This window comes from Hibiscus syriacus, unplaced genomic scaffold, assembly GCF_006381635.1.
Source record: "Hibiscus syriacus cultivar Baekdansim isolate YM2019G1 unplaced genomic scaffold, ASM638163v2 tig00110021_pilon, whole genome shotgun sequence".
In the NCBI taxonomy this organism is placed as follows: Eukaryota; Viridiplantae; Streptophyta; class Magnoliopsida; order Malvales; family Malvaceae; genus Hibiscus; species Hibiscus syriacus.
The window spans coordinates 168,779-191,665 of record NW_024062569.1 but is presented as its reverse complement, the minus strand read 5'-3'; the positions used below and the strand labels follow the sequence as shown (position 1 = coordinate 191,665).

At 35.8% G+C, this 22,887-nt stretch overlaps 1 protein-coding gene and 1 non-coding gene across 2 annotated transcripts; one reads left to right on the top strand and one right to left on the bottom strand.

Moving 5' to 3' along the window:
• The first annotated feature begins 26 nt into the window (after positions 1-26).
• On the top strand, positions 27-20,977 carry LOC120213487 (probable LRR receptor-like serine/threonine-protein kinase At3g47570). Its single transcript, XM_039211603.1, has 4 exons — positions 27-60; positions 12,441-12,813; positions 19,955-20,440; positions 20,568-20,977. The coding sequence occupies exons 2-4, from the start codon at positions 12,507-12,509 to the stop codon at positions 20,975-20,977; spliced, it is 1,203 nt and encodes a 400-aa protein (XP_039067534.1). The 5' UTR covers positions 27-60; positions 12,441-12,506.
• TRNAV-UAC lies at positions 2,362-2,434 on the bottom strand. Its single transcript has one exon. It is a non-coding gene; the product is annotated as a tRNA-Val (tRNA).
• Positions 20,978-22,887: the final 1,910 nt, after the last annotated feature.

Sequence of the window (22,887 nt, the reverse complement as noted above, 5' to 3'; positions counted from 1 at the left end):
AGGAGTTTCTTGGCTGAATGTGAAACCTTGAAGAACATTCGACATCGGAATCTTGTCAAAGTACTAACAGCTATATCAGGTATAGATTACCAAGGCAATGATTTTAAAGCCTTAGTTTATGAATTCATGGAAAATGGAAGCTTGGAGGATTGGCTACATCCATCTACCAACAAGAATGAACCAGAGACGACAAGGAACCTAAGCTTCCCCCAAAGAGTTAATGTGGCCATCGATGTTGCTCATGCACTAGAATATCTACACCATCATTGCAAAGCACTGATAATTCATTGTGACCTCAAGCCAAGCAACATTCTTCTTGATAAGGAAATGGTTGGCCATTTAAGTGACTTTGGCTTGGCAAAAATCATTTATGTAGACATGCTTAACTTTCCTAATAATCAGTCAAGCTCTCTTGGGTTAAGAGGCACTATTGGTTATGCTCCACCAGGTCAGTTCAATTATCCATTTCTTCCATTATTTAAAAACAAAACATATAATCTAAAATCAGTTTTTTCATATATTTGGAGGATTTTTCTTTGCAATTATTTCTATAAGTAATTTGGATGAATTAATGTAGAATATGGCATGGGAAGCAAGTTGTCAATAAAAGGTGATGTGTATAGCTATGGCATCCTCTTGCTAGAGATGTTTACGGGGAAAAGGCCAATCGATGAAAGATTCAAAGAAGGTTTAAGTATTCACCAGTTCGTTAAAGCAGCTTTGCCCGAACAAGTTATTGAGATTATAGATCCCATTCTCCTTCAAGAGAGAGTCAACCGAGGAACAATCACAGACATGACTCGTAATGAAAACAGCTTGGGAAATGATAGGTTTTTTCAGTGTTTGAATTCGATATTCGAAATAGGACTCATTTGTTCTGCTGAATCTCCAAGTGAGCGGATGGACATGAGTGATGTTGTTAGCAAGCTTTGTTCCATCAAGCAAAACTTCATATGAATGAATTTAAATAAACTGCTCATCAACAGGTAATAACTTCTAATCGTCAAAAAAAAATACTGAATCATTTCATCACTTAGGCTTTGATTGGTATAAAGGATGGAAATGAGGAAGGATAAAAAATTTGTTAATCAAATGATTAAAATTCATCTTTCCTTTTTTTCATCCTTCATATCAAGCAAAGCCTTTAAGGTTTATTTCCACTACTTTTTCAATAAATGTTGCATTCATACAATAGGAAGAAGTAAAAAGATTTTCCTGCTGCAGGTACCTAAGGTTTCATAAGGATGAAACTTTTGAGAGGCTTAGATCATACAAGGCGACTTGTTTGTTGTATTACTAATAATGTTGGATTTTGCGTCTGTAACTTATTGTATCAGCATTGCTATTGAACATGTCATTCATGGGAACATTATATTGTTTGATTGGTATAAAGGATGGAAATGAGGAAGGATAAAAAATTTGTTAATCAAATGATTAAAATTCATCTTTCCTTTTTTTCATCCTTCATATCAAGCAAAGCCTTTAAGGTTTATTTCCACTACTTTTTCAATAAATGTTGCATTCATACAATAGGAAGAAGTAAAAAGATTTTCCTGCTGCAGGTACCTAAGGTTTCATAAGGATGAAACTTTTGAGAGGCTTAGATCATACAAGGCGACTTGTTTGTTGTATTACTAATAATGTTGGATTTTGCGTCTGTAACTTATTGTATCAGCATTGCTATTGAACATGTCATTCATGGGAACATTATATTGTTTGAAATTAATAACATTTGGATTTGGAAGCATTTTCTTCTACACATCATAGAAATTACTCTGTAAGTGTGCGAGTTTAATGATTTTATAGAGAAACCTTATCAACCAACAGTAACGTGAGGTCAAAGTTTCCCTACACTACCATGCAAACTACAAACAGGAAAATCTTAATAAAAATATGCACCTAAAAGGTTAAGACACTAAACAAGTCACTCGGTTCATTACCAGAAATTAGCTTCATTTCAAGATACTTGATTATTACTGCATGTATAAATTTACATATTTCCCAAAAAAAAAATTGTACCTACTTGAAAATCAAACATATAGCATATTATATCAAGATTTATGACAATTAAATGTGTAAAAGGCCAATCATTCACTGCAAAATGCATTAGGATGAACATCGAAGAGTAGGGGTTTCCAGCTCCCAGAGATTCTCTTGAGCATTAACATCGGTTCTTCGACACCTTCCTCAGTCAAACACCCTTCGTCATGATCCATAACCATAACCCTATTTCCTTTTGCGAGAACTCTCATTATTGGCTCTCACAACACTAGAAACCCTGAAGGCCAGGCTCCACTGATTCAAAAAGAAGTATATAATCCAAAGTCCATTCCTTTCCTTCTTAAAGACTATTTTAAAAAATGTTGCTGCCCAGGATTGAACTGGGGACCTTTAGTGTGTAAGACTAACGTGATAACCACTACACCACAGCAACTGATTACTTAAAGTGGAATCAGATTTTATTTTTGGCCACTTGATTAACATATGTTTATATTCTCCAGGAGAGAAATCTGATACTATTGAAGCTGAGGTAGCTATGCAAGTGCTACAATTACCAGCTGATACATGATTTAAAAGGTTTGGAATGAATTGAGAACTAAAGGCAGCTAAAGCACCATGGAGGAAGTTTATATGGTTTCCTTTGTACATTCCTCTTCATTCATTCATATCATTGATGGCTCTTTGGAAGACATTATCAACAAAGGATAGGCTTGCGAGTTGGGGGATGATTATAGATACTAGATGTAATTTTTGTATGTTGCAGCCAGAGTGTTTATACCAAGTCTGTTTGGCAGGGGATATTGCATTTGTGTGCATTATGGAGAAAGCCAATGTAATGGAGGCATGAGTTGAGACGGGCATGTACTAAGCTAGGTAAATCTCTCATAGTAGTTGCAACCTTCAGAAGGCCTTTCTTCTCGTATGTTTTAATCTATAGGTTCCTTATTTACTTGGTTCAGCAATTTTGGTGATTAATGGAAATGAAAAAGATAGAGAGGCTCTGCTCGATTTTAAGGTCAGGATTACCTATGATCGTCTTTGGGATATGTGTTCATTGAATAACAGCATCCATTTTTGCCAATGTCTTGGTCTTAAAAGCAACTGAAGTCATGAAAGATTTTCTAAGTTGAAACTGTGAACTTTGAAACCAGTGGGATAAATATTGCCATATATCGAAGATTTGAGCTTTCTGCGAGTGTTAAATATTTCAAAACAACAGCTTCACTCAACATGCAAAATAGCATAAGCTACGGATAATATCACATGGGAAACCTAGTTTTGCAGCCAGACAAATTGGCCATGAAATCTGCAACTTGGTTGGTACATGGACATGACACATGCTGAAATAAACTAATATTCTCTAAACTAAAGTCCTTGATTCATAAGTAATCAATAATTTTCACTTTCATTAAGCATCAACAAATATAGCTTTCCCATGTGATAATCTCCATATATATGTATATTGACTAGATTTAACCTTATTCCAAGTTTATTGTTTTTTCTTTTTCTATTTAAATATACAACTAATCAACAATAATCTAGACTTTATTTACTAGAACTACAACTATGATTAGTTATAATAAAACAGAAAAAGAAAGCCTTTTTTTTAATGTTCAAAAAGCCACCGCAAGTCAACGACTGATATTGTAATTTATATTATATAAGATGTTATAGACACATGAAAAGTTTCTAAATTAAGATTGTGTTGTTGTGAAGCATGTGCAAAAAGTATTTAGTAACAAGGAGCATAAAGTCAAACAAAAAAGTCAACCCCTAAACCAATTGATAGATTATATCCGAGTTCCAAAACTATTTATATTGCACTCTTCTTCTTGTTAACGAACAGAACACTCTCAAAGACAAATCAATCTCACCAATTAAGAAATTTATTGATACAGGTTGATGGAGTTAAAAAGAAAGCATATGGAAGCTTCCAGCTTTCTTTTCCTTGTTTACCTTCAAGTTGTAATTCTTGTAAGTTGTTTTTGGTTGGCTTTGCGCCTATTAATAAAATTATGATTTGAGCAAGGAATACAAAAGAAACAGTTATAATTTTGCTCTCATGCTTCATCTTGCAGGATTTTAACTTGCTTGGTTGGGCAGCAGCAACAGCCCCTGAAATTAGAGGAAACGACACTGATCAACAAGCTTTACTACACTTCAAAGCCAAGATAACTGGTGATCATCTCAGGATATGGAGTCTTGAAATAGTTTCATTCACATCTGTCAGTGGCATGGTGTTACATGTTGTAGAAAGCATCAGAGAGTCACAAAGTTGGAACTGCAATTTCCCGAACTCTCGGGATCTTTATCGCCGTATATTGGAAATTTGAGCTTCCTCAGGGTGTTGAATCTTTCTAGGAACAACTTCTACAACCACATTCCTCAAGAAATTGGTCGTTTAAAAAGATTGAAAATATTAAAGATGGTTAATAACTCAATTAGTGGTGAGATTCCTTCCAATTTATTTGCTTGTTCTAAGCTAACATTTGTTGATATGAACGACAACAATCTAACATGAGAAATACCTGCTCTTCTGAGTCTCTTGCCAAACCTAAAAATCTTAGGGCTTCCCAACAAAAGATTAACAGGGACCATCCCACCTTCCTTGGGGAACTTGTAATCCCTGGAGGCACTTTCTTTGAAGGGTAATACTATGAATGGGATTATACCTGAATCCCTTGGACAACTGAAAAACCTTTCATATTTCACCATCAGCCGAAATGCAATTTCTGGTACTGTTCCTGTTGCATTGTTCAATCTGTCCAATATTAGACACTTTAATATTGCTCAAAACTGTTAGATTTGTCTAGAAATTAAGTTGACAAGTTGGAAATTTCATCTTGGTTGGTGGCCAAACTTTAAACATATTGTTCTTAAAACTTAACTATAAATAGGCCTAAGTATTTCCATTAGAAATCATCCCAAAAACAAGTTCTCTCTTCCTCTTGTATTCTTCATTCTCCCACTTTGGGAATTCTAAATAATTCCATTTGTTATAATATTGGCGATATAGTGAAGTTATCATCCGGTGTGGTGCCCAAGGAGTAGACGATATTCTCGTCGAACCTCGTAAATTTGGTGTGTTCTCTCCTTTATTGTTTTTATTCGGTTCTTTTCCATTGTGTTTCAATATTCAATAGTTTGACAGGTTTATCCGCTGTGCAACCTTTGGTGGTTTTAATCTTGACATTTTAGATCAATTTTAAAACTACGTTTGTATGGGAAATAACCCGTTTTCCCCAACAATTGACATCAGAGCTTCGGTTGAGGTTATCCTGGTGGTTCTGTTGCTGAAAATATACAGTTCGTGATATTAAATATTGTTCGTTAGAATTAAAATGCCAAAATACGGATCAGTTGAGACATCGAGCTCTTTATCTGGACCGGTGAGGAGGGTGATGTCAAATGAAAATTTCTCGGTGGAGTTGTTCGATAGATCCGGTCATTTTGGCATGTGGCAAGGCGAGGTGTTAGACGCTTTATTCCAACAAGGTCTAGACATTGCCATTGAGGAAGAAAAACCCGAATATATGGAGGAGAAAGAATGGGGAACAATCAATCGTTTGGCGTACAGCACGATTCGATCTTGTATTTCCAGAGAGCAGAAGTATGACTACAAGAATGAGACTTCTACAAGTAAGATGTGGAAAGCTTTGGAGGAAAAATTCTTGAAGAAAAGCTCTCAGAATCGTCTCCATATGAAGAAAATATTGTTCAAATTTGATTATCAACCAGACACCAGTATGAATGAACACATCACTGCGTTCAATGAGCTAGTGTAAGACTTATTGGGCATGGATGAAACCTTCAAAGATGAAGATTTGGCTTTGATGTTGTTGTCATCTCTTCCAGATGAATTTGAGCACCTTGAGACAACGTTACTTCATGGTAATGATAATGTTACCCTTAAAGATGTAACTGCTGCTTTGTATAGTTATGAACTCAAGAAGAAAACCAAGAAGGAGAGCAAGTACGAAGCAGCGGAGGCCATGGTGGCAAGAGGTCGCTCGAAAAGTCAAAAGCCAAAGTGGAGAGGGAGATCAAAGTCGAAGTCCACACTGGGAAAAGATGAATGTGCCTTTTGTCACGAGAAACCCCATTGGAAGAAAGATTGTCCGAAGCTGAAGAAGAAAGAAAAAAGTTGCTCCAGATGCATATGTTGCAGAGCATGATGCACATGACTCTGACATATCATTGGTTGCTTCATCAACAACATTCCATTCTGATGAGTGGATATTAGATTCGGGTTGCACCTATCATATGTCCCTAATCGGGAGTGGTTCTCTGATTTAGTGGAACTAAATACAGGAGTTGTTTATATGGGCAATGACAATGCCTGTAAAACTGTTGGATAGGTTCAATTCGATTAAAAAAATCAAGATAGATCAACCAGAGTTCTGACGGATGTCCGATACGTGCCCAGTTTGAAGAAAAATCTCATCTCGTTGGGAGCCTTGGAATCCAAAGGCTCAATAGTCACTATGAGAGATGGAGTTTTAAAAGTCACATATGGCGCACTTGTGATGATGAAGGGCATCAGGAAAAATAATATGTATTACTATCAAGGTAGTACAATTATTGGAGCAGTTGCAGCAGCTTCCGGATGTGATAATTTGGACGCAACCCAGTTGTGGCATATGCGGTTGGGACATGCTGGAGAGAAATCCTTGCAAATTCTGGCAAAGAAAGGATTGTTGAAAGGTGCAAAGGCTTGTAAATTGAACTTTTGCGAGCATTGTGTTCTAGGAAAGCATAAGAGAGTGAAGTTTGGCACAACTATATATAATACAAAAGGTATTGTAGATTATATTCACTCAGATGTATGGGGTCCTTCAAAGACATCGTCTTTGGGAGAAAACCATTATTTTGTAAATTTTGTATATGACTTTTCCAGAAGAGTTTGGGTGTATCTGATGAAGTCTAAAGATGAAGTGCTTCAAATTTTCCTGAAATAGAAAAATATGATCGAGAACCAGACTGGTAGAAAGATCAAACGTCTTAGGACGGATAATGGAGGGGAATATAAAAGTGACCCATTCTTTGATGTTTGCCATAAGCATGGTATTGTTCGACACTTCACTGTTAGACATACACCACAACAGAATGGGGTGGCAGAGCGTATGAATCGAACACTATTGGAGAAAGTTCAATGTATGTTGTCTAATGCTGGGTTAGGCAAGGCATTTTGGGCTGAGGCTGTGACATATGGTGGTCATCTCATCAAGCGTCTGCAGTCATCAACGATAGGAGGAAAAATACCATTGGAGGTATGGTCTGGAAAACCTGCTAATGATTATGATTCATCCATTGCTTATTATCATGTGAAGGAATCCAAGCTTAATCCGAGAGCAAAGAAGGTTCTCTTTATGGGAATCACCCATGGAGTGAAGGGATTCCACCTTTGGTGTTTAGACACCAAGAAGATAATTTGTAGCAGAGATGTTACCTTTGATGAATCTGCCCTAGTAAACAAGGTAACAAGTGAAGCTGTCCAGACAAGTAGTACTCCGCAGCAGGTGGAGCATACTCCAAAACAAGTGGAGTTTCAGCAGACGATGATCCCAGAAGTTGATGCAGCTGATTCTTCAACTCCAATAGAAGAATCAGAAGATGAAGAGGTTCAAACCCAAGAACCATTGGAGACACCAGAACCACTTGCAGTTACAAGGCCAAGGAGAGAAATTCGTAGACTTGCTCGATTTGTTGATATGGTGGCCTATGCTCTTCCAGTTGTTGATGATGATATCTGTTGAACTATGTTTCGATATAAAAATTTAAGGCAAAACGGTTTTTGGACTTGAATTAAATTTACAAAATGTATTTGGACTTAATTGAATTTATTCAAAATTTACAAAAATAATTCAAAGTTCTTTTAATTTAAAATTGAGCACAAAAATGTTTTTATGAATAATAATTTACTATTTGAACAGTAAATTACTATTTGAATAAATTCCAGTATGTAAAAGGGGAACCGATTCCCCCCAAGGGGGTACCGATTCCATCACTGTTCATCAGCCCAACGGTCATAATATTTGAATATTATGAAGGGGTATCGATTCCCTATGAAGGGATACCGATTCCCCCCATTCTGGGCAGCCTATTTTTACAGAAAAATCATTCCCAAACGGCTCCAAAACATCCCCAACGGCTAGATATGACTTCAAACACATTCCAAGCTATAAATACAAGCTAAGGACACTTGAAGAAGAATGAGAACAACTATCCAAGTAATCAAACACAAGAGAAGAGTTTTTCATTCTTATTTCATCTTTCTCTTGTAAATATTTTGTTCTTGTGAGCTTAATTCTTGTAAACACCTACCTTAGAGATGTTTTATTGTTTACATCTTTTATCCTTTTGTAAAGGGGAAAGGTTCTAGCTTAGCCCGTGTAAAAGCTAGGGAAAGGTTCTAGTTTAGCCCGGAAAAACTAGGGAGTTGTAAGGTTATCTCTTTGTCCTCAAAAGAAAGAACAAATTAGTGAATTTGTTGGAAAATCCTTGGTGAGGAGCTAAGGTAGTGGACGTAGACTTTGATTGAGAAAGTCAAACCACTATAAATCGCTGTGCAATTCTCTATCTTTCAATCTCCTTACTCCCTAAACACAAAACCGTTCCGACCCCTCTTTGCAAATCGTTCTGGTTGTCGTTTCGAGCTTCCGAAAATCCTAACAATATCACTATCACTTACCAAGAAGCAATACAAAGCTTGGAAAGTGATAAGTGAAAAATTTCCATGGATGAAGAAATGCAATCTCTCGAAAAGAACAACACTTGGAAACTGGCACAATTATCGAAAGGTAAAAGAGCCATTGGATGCAAGTGGGTATTTGTAAAGAAAGATGAATCTCATAGCAAGAAAGATGTTCGCTACAAGGCACGGTTGGTAGCTAAAGGCTACGCTCAAAAGGAGCGAATCGACTACAATAAAGTATTTTCCCCTGTTGTGAAGCATTCCTCCATTAGAATATTGTTGGCCTTGGTAGCACAGTTGAATTTAGAGCTAGCTCAAATTGATGTAAAGACGGCTTTCTTGCATGGTGATTTAGAAGAGGAGATCTATATGACTCAGCCAGAAGGATACAAAGATGGTGGTTGTGAGAAATAGGTTTGTAAGCTGAACAAATCGCTATATGGATTGAAGCAATCTCCGAGGCAGTGGTACAAGCGATTTGCTAGCTTTATGAGGAGGCAAAAGTATACTATAAGCAAATATGATCATTGTGTGTATTTGCAAAAGCTCAAAGATGGATCTTTAATTTATCTTCTCTTGTACGTTGACGATATGTTGATCGCTTCGAAGAGTCAAAAGGAGATAGAAAAATTAAAGGCTCATTTGAATCAAGAGTTTGAGATGAAAGATCTAGGTGAGGCCAAGAAGATTCTTGGTATGGAGATAAGCAGAGATAGACAGAGAGGGAAGCTTTGTTTAACACAGAAGCAGTATCTGAGAAAGGTATTACAATGTTTTGGCATGAATGAAAATACCAAACATGCAAGTATCCCATTGGTTTCTCATTTGAAACTTAGTTCTCAATTATCTCCTAAAACTAACGAAGAACGAGTGTATATGGCAAAAGTTCCATATGCTAATGCAGTTGGGAGCTTGATGTATGCAATGGTGTGTATGCGTCCTGACATTTCACAAGCAGTTGGAGTTGTGAGCATGTACATGTATGATCCTGGAGAAGGACATTGCAAGCTGTGAAATGGATTCTACGGTATCTCCAACAAATCGTGGATGCTGGTTTAGTTTTTAAACAGGATGAAGCACTTGGTCAGTGTGTGGTTGGATATGCTGATTTTGATTATGCTGGTGATTTGGATAAGCGTCGATCAACTACTGGGTATTTTTTTACTCTTGCTAAAGCCCCAATAAGTTGGAAGTCTACATTGCAATCTACGGTGGCCTTGTCTACTACAGAGGCATAATACATGGCAGTTTCAGAGGTTGTAAATGAAGCAATTTGGCTTAACGGGTTGATGGAAGACTTGGGAGTTGTTCAAAGTCACATTAGTCTCTATTGTGACAGTCAGAGCGCTATTCACTTAGCGAAAAATCAAGTCTACCATTCAAGGACTAAGCATATTGACGTGAAGTATCACTTTGTGCGGGAGATCTTTGAAGAAGGAAAGATTCTACTTCAGAAAATTGCGACATCAGAAAATCCTGCAGATATGATGACCAAGGTGGTAACAGTAATCAAGTTCAATTATTGTTTGAACTTGATTAACATCCTGAAAGTATTAACACCTTCGGGTGTGTGGCGCTTGTGAGCGCAATTAGAGGCACTACAAATTTGGGGAGATGAAGAAGTTGAGTAGGCTTGGTAATTTCAAGCCAAGGTGGAGATTTGTTAGATTTGTCTAGAAATTAAGTTGACAAGTTGGAAATTTCATCTTGGTTGGTGGCCAACTTATTGGAAATTTCATCTTGGTTGGTGGTCAAACTTTGAACATGTGAATTTTATATTTGGTGGCTAACTTGTACACATTGGAAAATTCTTTGGTAGGTGGCCAAACTTTGAACATATTGTTCTTAAAACTCAACTATAAATGGGCCTAAGTATTTCCATTAGAAATCATCCCAAAAACAAGTTCTCAATTCCTCTTGTATTCTTCATTCTCCCCTTTGGGAATTCTAAAGAATTCCATTTATTGTAATATTGGCGGTATAATGAAGTTATAATCTGGTATGGTGCCCGAGGAGTAGACGATATTCTCTTCGAACCTCGTAAATTTGGTGTGTTCTCTCCTTTATTGTTTTTATTCGGTTCTTTTCCATTGTGTTTCAATATTCAATAGTTTGACAGGTTTATCCGCTGTGCAACCTTTGGTGGTTTTAATCTTGACATTTTAGGTCAATTTTAAAACTACGTTCGTGTGGGAAATAACTCATTTTCCCCAACAAAAACAAGATCCAAGGTACTCTTCCTTCTAACTTAGGAATCACTATGCCATATATAGAGCTCTTTAACGTATGGGACAATCAAATCTCTGGACAAATCCCGATTTCGATATCCAATGCCTCGAGTTTGAGTGTACTTCAAATTCAAGATAACAGACTCAGCGGAAACGTGCCTTCGTTGGAAAAGCTAGATAATCTATTCAGATTTCTCCTATCCGGGAACCATTTGGGACATGGGAGAGAAGGTGACTTGAACTTTCTATGCACTTTAGTCAATAAAACCAAACTAGAAATTCTACTTATGAACAATAATAACTTTGGAGGGGCATTTCCCGAATGCATTAGCAATTTTTCTAGCACCCTTTTGAAACTAGAAATGAAATGCAACAAAATATTGGGAAGCATTCCGGATGGGATTGGTAGTCTGATCAATTTGGAGTCACTATTTGTAGAATATAATCAACTATCAGGTCTCATTCCCTCTGGTATTGGGAAGCTTCAGAACCTAAATATATTTCTTGCTTCTCATAATTTTCTCTCTGGAACTATTCCCCATTCTATTGGAAATTTAACAGCCTTAATTATACTTGATTTATCTTTAAACAATCTTCAAGACAACATCCCTTCAAATCTAGGTATGTGCCAAAAATTGCTTGTAATCGATCTTTCTAATAATAATCTTAGTGGAACCATTCCCCCTCAGGTACTTGGACTGTCATCCTTATCCATTGCACTAAATTTATCATCAAACTATTTGACTGGTGAGCTTGCTGTTGAAGTAAAAAACATTAAAAATCTAGGAACATTTGATGTTTCTCACAACAGTTTATTTGGTTTACTTCCAAAAGACCTTGGTAGTTGTGTAAGTCTAGAGAAGTTGTTCTTGGATGGCAATTTGTTTGAAGGGTCAATTCCTTCATCTTAGAGTTCATTGAGAGGTCTTGAGGCATTGGACTTATCTGACAATAATATTTCAGGTACGGTTTCAGAATTTCTTGTGAGCTTTAGGGCTTTAAAGTATTTAAATCTCTCTTTCAATGATTTTGAGGGAATGATACCAAGTGAAGGAATCTTTAAGAATGCAAGTGCTACAAATATTGAGGGAAATAATAAGCTTTGCGGAGGGATCCCTGATTTAAACTTGTCCAGATGTAACTCAAAAAAATCAACCAAAGTATCAAACTCTTTTCTCAAAATTGCAATCGTTGTTGCGATTTTAGAAGTGACTTTGATTTTCACTTGTCTCCTCATCTTGCGGTTTCGAAAGAAGAATGAACAATCAACAACAATTTGTGCAGAAAATTCTCTTTTTCAGTTATCATATCAGAGCATCTTAAAGGCTACCGATGGATTCTCCGTGCAAAATTTGCTTGGATCTGGAAGCTTCGGTTATGTATACAAAGGAGTTCTTGAAGAGAGTGGAGAAGCTATTGCAATAAAGGTGCTTAATCTTCTTCATCGAGGAGCTTCCAGGAGTTTCTTTGCTGAATGTGAGACGCTAAAGAGTATTCGACATAGGAATCTTGTCAAGGTATTAACAGTCATTTCAGGTGCTGATTACCAAGGTAATGATTTCAAAGCATTGGTTTATGAGTTCATGGCAAATGGAAGCTTGGAGAATTGGCTGCATCCATCTACCAGTATCAATGAACCCGAGACGATAAGAAACTTGGACTTCTTCCAAAGAGTAAACGTGGCTAATGATGTTGCTCATGCACTCGAATTTTTGCACCATCACTGTGTACCATCAATCATTCATTGTGACCTCAAGCCAAACAATATTTTACTCGATGAGGAAATGGTTGGCCATATAAGTGATTTTGGCTTGGCAAAAATCCTCTCTGCAGATATGCTTAACTATTCTACTAATCAGTCAAACTCCCTTGGATTAAGAGGAACTATTGGTTATGCTCCACCATGTAATTCACTATTCATTTTTACATTATTTAAAAGAAAAACATACAATATAAAAACATTTTTTATATTTAGTGGGTTTCTATGCAACTATTTGTATATGTGATTTGTGAATTAATTATAGAATATGGCATGGGGAGCGAGTTGTCAACAAAAGGTGATGTGTATAGCTATGGAATCTTTCTACTAGAGATGTTTTCGGTGAAAAGGCCAATCGATGAAAACTTCAAAGAAGGTTTCACTCTTCACAACTTTGTTAAGGCAGCTTTGCCTGAACGAATGATCGAGATTATAGATCCTATTCTTCTTGAAGAAAGAGTTAGACGAGGAACGATCATTGAAATTACTCTCCGTGGAAACAACTTGGGAAATGAGAGACATCTTCAATGCTTAATTCCAATATTTGAAATAGGACTTGCTTGTTTTTATGAATTACCAATTGAGCGGATCAACATGAGTGATGTTGTTGCCAAGCTTTGTTCGATTAGAGACAAGCTTCATCCAACTTGATTACGTCGTGAGGTTCGAACTTAAATATGCTGCTGAATCAACAGGTAATAATATTCCTATGATCCCATCTTAACAAAATATTGTGTTCAGATGATATGGAGAAGCTTAAGAGATTTCCTTGTTTAATTAAATTGCAGTTATCTAAGGTGACGCCACAAGGATGGACTTAAGTTGCAGCCAAAGTGCTTGTTGGAAAATCATTGTTTGTTCTTTAAGTGATAGTTGAGATAAATAAAGTTGGATTTTGAGTTTGTTTTGTTGTATTAGAATTGCTATGGAACATGTTCCTTGTTTAATTAAATTGCAGTTATCTAAGGTGCCGCCACAAGGATGGACTTAAGTTGCAGCCAAAGTGCTTGTTGGAAAATCATTGTTTGTTCTTTAAGTGATAGTTGAGATAAATAAAGTTGGATTTTGAGTCTGTTTTGTTGTATTAGAATTGCTATGGAACATGTCAATAGCTATCCCTGGGAATTTTGTATTGACGAAATTAATAATATTTGCATTAGATCTATAAACATAAGCTATGGATATTATCACATGGGAAACATAGTTTTGCAGCCAGACAAATTGGCCATGAAATCTGTAATTTCGTTGGCCTTCTAATAAACATGGTGACATGGTCATGACACATGCTGAAATAAACAAATACTCTATAAAGTCTTTGATTCATAAGTAATCGATAATTTTCACTTTCATCAAGCATCAGCAAATGTAGCTTTCCCATGTGATCATCTTCATATGTAAGTCGACTAGATCTAATCTTATTCCAAGTTTCTGAATCCAGACATGAACTTGAAAGGGTAATAAAATGAGAAAAAAATAGTACATAGACCAAATAAAGATTTAGATTAAAGTACAATGAAAAGAGTTGTCAAACTTTTAACACGTTAATATTCAATCATAAATTACATACATTAAAATACAAACTCCAATAAAAATTTGACTTTAAAAATATAAAAAAGCCACGTTAACAACATGTATTGGTTGTTAGCCAACAAACGATTTTCATCGAACAGAGATTATTTTGATCAAAAATTAAAATATTATAAGATACAATACTCCCAAAAAAAAAAGAATAGAAGATAAAGTGACGTTTATACAAACATTTGGTACTAATCTTGTCATTATGTATTTGTATTATGCTTAATAGTTTTGAAAATGATAATAAAATTAGTAGTTTATAGGAATTTATAATGCTATGCTATGGTTCGATCCCCAGCGGAGTCGGTTAATTGTTTTGCTTTCCCATTTTTCTTTGTGGACCATGCCTGAAACCAGCATTAGTCCGTAACGTAACCCCGACCCATTATTTGAAATGCCACAGCTCTGCTATTTTGTCATTTTACCTAAAATACATTATTTATAACACGAGTTAACGCATACTCTAATCTGCACCACCTTAAAAGCTCAACTAAGCATAATCTGACATTTTATCCGATATTATAAGCGTTAATATGTGTTGTTAGTATCAACGATGATGGATGACATGTGAAGAATAATGAATATATAGGTGTCTTATTAATAATCTTGCCCTCGAATACAAATTGCGAAAATTTTAAAAATATAATTGGTTGGATTGGCTGAATTAGCTGTGATGGCATTGAGGGAGGAGGAGCGCCTATCAGATACGATATGTATGAAGCAAAATATGATCCGATAGCATTAATATGTAATAATCTTGTATCAAACTCGACACAAGTGAAATAATATACAATGAATATTATATCGACGATGTATGTTGTGGTGTTATAAGAGTGGTGCTGCTGAAAACGAGTTGAAACACTTTAGCAATATAGTCAATCGAAGTAAGACTTAATCGACTAATTCTTGTAAGTTGAATGTGAGTAGGAGCGTTAAGTGGTATTATTTCAATGTATTTTCTTACATATTTTTATGAAAGTTATGTTAGATTATATGGGCATGGTATAAATGTAATAAATAATAATCATATAATATTTATCATTAAAAATGATTAATTCAAGTTAACAGTGATCTAATATGATTAATGTTAATTGGGATTCATTAACTAAATAAAGCATGAGGTATATATCTGTACGTATCCATTAAATTAATTTCTAATTGATGACGAGCTTATTAGAAAATAAGGTTAATCCGAGAGATGTTTGTTAGGTTTATGGTCTCAAAAGTTATTTTTTTATTGGTTTCAAATATTTGTGATCAAAATCACAATATTAAAATTTTTAACATTAAAATTTTAGGATTTTATAAAAATATAAATAAAAATTAGTATATTAAGATTTCCATTGCTTTGAAAAAATAAAGGTCAATACATTCTCTTTATTCATTTCCAATGCTATATAACCATATTAGTATTAAAAACGCAACAGTTTATTTGAGAATAATAAAGTTATACAATTTTGAAGTTAAAAATACAAAAATTGAGATTAATAATTATATATGCCAACCCTTTGTTCATTTAAATTTGTCAGAGATCAGCGATAATGCCTTTAATTATCTTATTTCTAATATTTGAATGTATTTGAATGAAATTATTATTTCTCTTATGTGATAACTTTCCAGTGGTGGTTGTATTCTAGGACTCTACGTGTATATATTTCTTCACTGCTTGCTGTAACTTCAATGATTCAATACAACTACTTTATATCCCTCATTTATCAATTTTTAAAAGAATAATATAAAAAGGAAGGATGCGAAAAAGAAAATTATGGGGTTGTAATTAAACATAAAAAGAGTAAGAAATAAGAGTGTTTTACTTTGTTTAAATTTAATTTAAAAATATTATTTTATTTCATACACTTTGAGAGAAAAGAACTCTTTCTATTCTTAACTTCTTTCAATTCTTAACTACAATCAGATTAGGGTCTTTTTTTATCACACTATATAAAGATTTAGAAGAGAGTCGAACCAACAATCAAACCCACTTAGGCTCTTAACAAATAAATTTTTTATACTTCATCATGATGTTTTCGATGCAAGAAGAATTATTCGACCGAGTCATCCCAGATTGGGCTACTATATTAAGAGAACTTGTGAGATATATTGCAAATAAGACTCACACTGTTTGTGATCATATTCGTATGTCTGCAGTTTGTCGGTCTTGGCAAGCTTCTCTGGCAGATCGAAAACTCAACTTCCCTGCTTGTTTATTGCTAGCAGAGGAAGAGGACAGTGACAAACGTTGTATTTACAATGTATCAGGAGATATCTTCATAGAGCTGGATCTGCCGGAGATACGAGGAAGGAGATGTTGGGGAAGTCCTTTTGGTTGGTTGGTAACATGTGGCCTCGATCTCCAAATTCAACTGTTCAATCCTTTGTCAAGAGTCAGCCTTCCCCTTCCTTCACTACTTACCTTCCCGGACCCTGGAAAGAGAGCATATACAAATGAAGATTTGTTTAAGTCTTTTTTAATCAAAGTGATATTATCTTCGACTCCTGAAAAAGCAGGCTCTAATTGCATAGTTCTAGCAATTTATTCGGATATGCGCTTAGCTTTTGCAAGGGTCGGGGATAAAGCATGGTCTCCGATTCATCATGTCTGTTTAGCAGATGATGCCATTTTTTTCAAGGGTAGAGTCTATTATTGTACATATGCAGGAAAGATTTTTGTATGCAAAAATATATATTCTACTCCTCCAAAAGCCGAGGAATTCGCCCCTCCACCTCCAGCTACATTTTACCCTGGGAAATATCTGTTCGATTTCGGTGGAAATCTTTGTTTGGCATGTCGCGAGGCTGTACCATACGTTGAAGATAAACATGGAAGGTTTAATCACTTTGTAACAGTTGGATTTGAGATTTTCAAACTAGATATGCACACAAGGAACTGGGAGAAGATCTTCTCATTAGGTAATAGCTCCTTGTTCTTGGGAAATTGTTGCACTTTTGTCATCGATGCTGCCGATTATCGTGGTTGTAGACCTAATTGTATTTACTTGACGGATGAAGAAACAGTGCCCGACTATAGAAGCAGGGGCTCAGATATGGGCATCTACAATTGTCAAAATTTAAAGGATTTTGATAAGTTTAATATGTATTTTTCGTATGAGGTAGTGGAGCTTTTCCCAAAGTCCAAAGATGTGCAACACTTACTCTATTCTTCATTATCTCCACCGCTTTGGCTCATCCCATCCCCTCGCTAACGAAGATGATGGACACATATAGTAGTTTTTTTTATTTGGTATTTATTGGTTTGTGGTAAGCAATTTTCATTGATACCAAAAAGGAAGAATACAAGATAATTTGCGAGAACGGCTTAACTCCTAATTTTAATCTTTAATATATGTTTATATAGATAATTACTTGATTACAAACGAGACTTGCGTAGCAGAGATCTACTCAAACTAAATTTCTTACTTTTAATCGACAATTAAAATTTTTGTTAGGAAAATTTTCAGATTTTATATTGTCTTGACTAGAATATAAGGCAACATATTCCTAGTAATTTACAACATTGATGACGAATATTCCAGCATCATGTACGTAATGCTACAAGCAGTAATTCCAGTTCAGATTCTATTGCCAAGTGAATCCCCTACCAGCTTGCATGCCAGATGATAATCACGGTGTAAAACCATGAGGTAAGGCAATATATTATTGTTTTTAAATATGTGAGATTTCACATTTGGTAAAGAACCATTTTCCAGGAAAAAGCACGAATCTGATCATTATGGCTTCCAGCTCTGGTTTAGTATTAGAATTTCATAATAAAAGAACAAGTCCCGGAATTCTGTAAAACGTGTTTGTATAGTTGTATTGAAAGGGAAGATAAATTTGTTTTCTGGTTTTTTGAATGTTCTTGAAATTAATTATTATGAAATGCTTTTCAGTGGAATTGAATATGATGATTTAAAATGGTTGTTGTACACTGATAATGATTGTCTTTAATAAAATAGGTGTCTGTATTGAACTTTTCTTCCAAAAATATATATAATATATCAGTCAACCTCTTCTGTATTATTTATATCAGATTAGATTATCTAAATACAATTAAAAAACACAAATTCTTAATAAAAGGCTCCATAGAATCAGTTTTAGTACATGTATCCTATAATATTTGGATTTTTTTCTGTAACATCTTCGCTTTCATATTGCTTGGTAATTAATTAATAAATGGTTGCGTGTCATTCAACTATATAATAAAACTGAGGTTGAAGATACAATAGTTCTCTAATTTTCCCTGTTGCTTTCAGTCAAGTCTGTCGACTCTATTCTTGACGAGGATCAGATTTCAGAAACTATTTATATTGCACTCTGTTTCTTGATGATGATCCACAAGCCTTCTCATATACAAATCAATCTCATCAATTAAGAAATTGTTTCATGATCATGGAGCTATCCAGCTTTTTTCTCCTTGTTTACATTGAAGTTATAATTCTTCTCTCATGCTTCAACATGCAGGGTCTTAACTTGCTTGGTTTAGCAGAAACTCCTGTGGATAGAGGAAATGACACTGATCAACAAGCTTTACTCCAGTTCAAAGCCATGATAACCGGTGATCAGCTCGGGGTTATGGAGTCTTGGAATAGTTCCGTTCACTTCTGTTGGTGGCATGGCGTTACATGTGGTCGCGAACATCGGAGAGCCACTAAGTTGGAACTGCAATTCAACAGACTATCGGGATCTTTATCACCGTACATAGGAAATTTGAGCTTCCTAAGGGAATTGAATCTTGAGGGCAATAGCTTCTACAACAACATTCCTCAAGAAATTGGTCGTTTGACGAGATTGGAAAGATTAATGCTATCCAATAACTCCATCAGTGGTGAAATTCCTTCCAATTTATCCGCTTGTTTGAAGCTTAAATCTGTTGGTTTGAGAAGCAACCAGCTAACAGGAGAAATACCTGAATTGCTTGGTCTCTTGTCAAACCTCTAAGTCTTGAATTTTGACAACAGTTTGAGCGGAAGTATACCGCCATCGTTCGGGAACTTGTCATCCTTGGAGGCACTTGTTTTGAGGAGGAATGCATTAACCGGGATCATACCTGAAGGTCTTGGACAACTGAAGAATCTTTCTTTTATTGCAGTAGAAGAAAATGCAATTTCTGGTGTAGTTCCTGCTGCGATGTTCAACCTCTCCAATATTAGAAGCTTTGAAATTGGTGGAAACAAGATTGAAGGTACTCTTCCTTCTAACATTGCAATCACTATGCCATTTATTGATTTCTTTTCCATATGGGGGAATCAAATCTCTGGAGAAATTCCGATTTCAATATCCAATGCCTCAAATTTGAATGCAGTTCAATTTGATAATAACAGACTCAGTGGTAGTGTGCCTTTGTTAGGAAAGTTGGATAAGCTGTCCAGTCTTCTCTTAAACGGAAATCATTTGGGAAATGGGAGAGAAGGTGACTTGGACTTTCTCTGCACTTTGGTCAATACCTCAGATTAAAAATTGTAGTTGTTGTTGTGATTTTTGGAGTGACTTTGGTTTTCACTAGTCTCTTCATCTTGTGGTTCAAAAAGAAGAAAAAGCAACGGCCAATAGCAATTTATACAGAAAATTCGCTTTTACAGTTATCGTATCAAAGCATCTTAAGGGCTACTAATGGATTCTCTTCACATAATTTGGTCGGTTCAGGAAGTTTTGGTTTTGTGTACAAAGGAATTCTTGAAGAAAGTGGAGCCGTTATAGCAGTAAAAGTGCTTAATCTTCTGAACCATGGAGCTTCCAGGAGTTTCTTGATTGAATGTGAGGCCTTGAAAAATATTCGACATCGGAATATAGTCAAGGTATTAACAGCCATTTCAGGTATTGATTATCAAGGCAATGATTTTAAAGCCTTGGTTTATGAGTTCATGGAAAATGGAACCTTGGAGGACTGGTTGCATCCATCTGTTCACATGAATGAACCAGAGACGAAGAGAAACATGAACTTCTTTCAAAGAGTTAACGTGGCAATAGATGTTGCTCATGCACTAGAATATCTGCACCATCGTTGTGGAACATCGACAATTCATTGTGACCTCAAGCCAAGCAATATTCTACTTGATCAGGAAATGGTTGGCCATCTAAGTGACTTTGGCTTAACAAAATTCCTTTCTGTGGATGGATTTAGCTATCCTGGTAATCAGTCAAGCTCCCTTGGAATAAGAGGAACTATTGGTTATGCACCACCAGGTAAGTTCAATATATTTATTTTCCATTATTTAAAAGCAAAGTGTACTATCTAAAACCAGTTTTTGTATATTTAGAGGGTTTTTTTTGCAATTATTTTATATGTAACTTGTGATTAATAAAATTGTAGAATATGGTATGGGAAGAGAGTTGTCAACAAAAGGTGATGTGTATAGCTATGGAATCCTCTTACTAGAGATGTTTATAGGGAAAAGGCCGACCGATGAAAGATTCAAAGAAGGTTTAAATCTGCACAACTTTGTTAAGGCAGATTTGCCTAAACAAATGATCAAGATTGTAGATCCCACTCTTTTTCAAGAAAGAGTCAGACAAGGAAACATCCTAGACATTACTCTTAGTGGAAACAGTTTGGGAAACAGAGAACTCTTTTGGTGCTTGAATTCGGTACTCGAGATAGGACTCGCTTGTTCTGCTGAATCGCCGAGTGAACGGATGGACATGAGTAATGTTGTGACCAAACTTTGTTCCATTAGGGACAAACTTCGTCCACCTCAATTACATTGTGTGGTTCGAACTTAGATATGCTTCTCAATCAACAACTTCATACAAGGAAGTACTAAACCTTGCATTTTCTTCAAGTGATAGGAAAGGAGATTTGTTTGTTATACTAATTAATAATGATTTTGGATTTTGATTGTTTTACTAATTAATAATGATGTTGGATTTTGAGTATGCAATTTAATATATCTGCATTGTTATTGAGCACGTCTATGGAAATTCATTGAAAGATTATATTATTGAAATTAATGATATTTTTGCAATTGAACATGTCAATGCTATTGACGTGTATAGCAAACAATGACGATAGACAAATAGTATTTGATTTTGTGAGATTCTCTAGTGTAGTTGATGCTCAATGAGCTCTACAATGATTAGATGATTTCCTACTGTCGAGCCTAGTACGGTAATAAAATTTCAGAATTGTTTAGTGGGGACGAAGAAAACGTCTACGCCTAGAGAAAAGTTCAGGTTAGAAGGGAGCTTCGACATTGACATCAGACAGATCTCCGACAATACAGAAAATAGGACCCAATAAGATCAACACAAACAAAGTTGCACCCAACCAAATCGAACACTCCCTACAACCTACTACTAGAAACGACAAAACACCAAGGTTGCAAAACAATATCCTTACTAATTACTCCCCCATCAACTGAAAATATAGAATAAAACTTCATGAGAACCAAACTCTTAACAACAAATAAGAACACCTAGCATAAACGACCATTCCCCTGTGAACAAAATTCCTGAAAATACGAAAGCCATCAAGGTGCAAAACAAGACCAAACTAGCAACACAACAACCTAAGCACGGTGCATGTCTCGAAACAAAGTAAAACAGCCCCCGGTTCTGTTCTAAGAACTCCCCCAGAGCTTGCTGCTTCCTCTTAGGCTGTCCCATCTACGTTTCAATTAACCAACCTTTGGAGGAGACCATCTCAAATATTGTAGAACCTCATTGCCAACAGCCACTAAGCAATTCAATGGATACTCCAGCAATTTCTTTGTAGAGAATCAAAAAGTGAAGCCACGCTTGAAAACAAAACTCAATTGAATTTCTGGAAACTTCTCTATCCCGACAGACATCATTAAAGGCAACTACATCAGAATTATCTTCTTCATCATACCCATATCACACCTCATTGAGTCATTGCCCTCGAAACTAAACCTTCAACACGACACTGAACAACCGGAAGAGATGACACCAAAGACGAAACCAAGAGATAATTCTTTTCATCAATCAGAAAAGATGGTCTCATGACTTCATCGCTTCCATCGTTTCTCATTGATTACGATGATGAAGAAATGATGGAAGCGATGAAGTCATGAGACCATTGATCATCCATTTATTGGTTGTTCTTTGGTGATTGTTTGATGGTACAATGTTTTTAGCTGGTGGCAGTTTTAATTGTTCGATTCAAGTTCCTTGTACGCCTTTTTTATTTTACATTTGGGTTATGGTGTGGACTTTTGTGGATTTGTAAACACCAATTTTTATCTAATAATAAAAAAAAAAATCATCATCATCACTGCCAAGGCCATACCATGCCCACGTGAAGCTGCCACCAGCACCATGCACCCGTGCCCATGCCCTGCACCACCGACTGCTGCTGCCACGTACTCCAACTGCTACGGCAGCCTATCCCCTGCAACACAGCAAAACCAAATTCAAAGCAATATCAGAATTTTTTTTTATTTTGTTAATACCTACTGTAATGGGTTATAAAACCCGATTGAAATGTAACACAAAAGGGGGACTTTGACTCAGCAATAAAAATCAAAGCCTAAGATTTTAAGGTATTATAATTTATTTTTATTTTCTTTCGTTCTATGCTAGTTCAAGGTTTTAAAAAAAATACAAAGAGATAGGGGTTAGAAACTTACCTTGCTGCCGTTGGGTTCGTCGGAGAGATAGGGTCGCCGGGGAGA

Excerpts from the sequence above, each read along its gene's own strand:
- LOC120213487 (XM_039211603.1), top strand. The coding sequence starts at position 12,507 with ATGGCAAATGGAAGCTTGGAGAATTGGCTGCATCCATCTACCAGTATC. Across the intron at positions 12,814-19,954 it reads TGGATTAAGAGGAACTATTG|CAGTAAAAGTGCTTAATCTT; the intron begins GTTATGCTCCAC and ends GAGCCGTTATAG. Across the intron at positions 20,441-20,567 it reads TATTGGTTATGCACCACCAG|AATATGGTATGGGAAGAGAG; the intron begins GTAAGTTCAATA and ends ATAAAATTGTAG.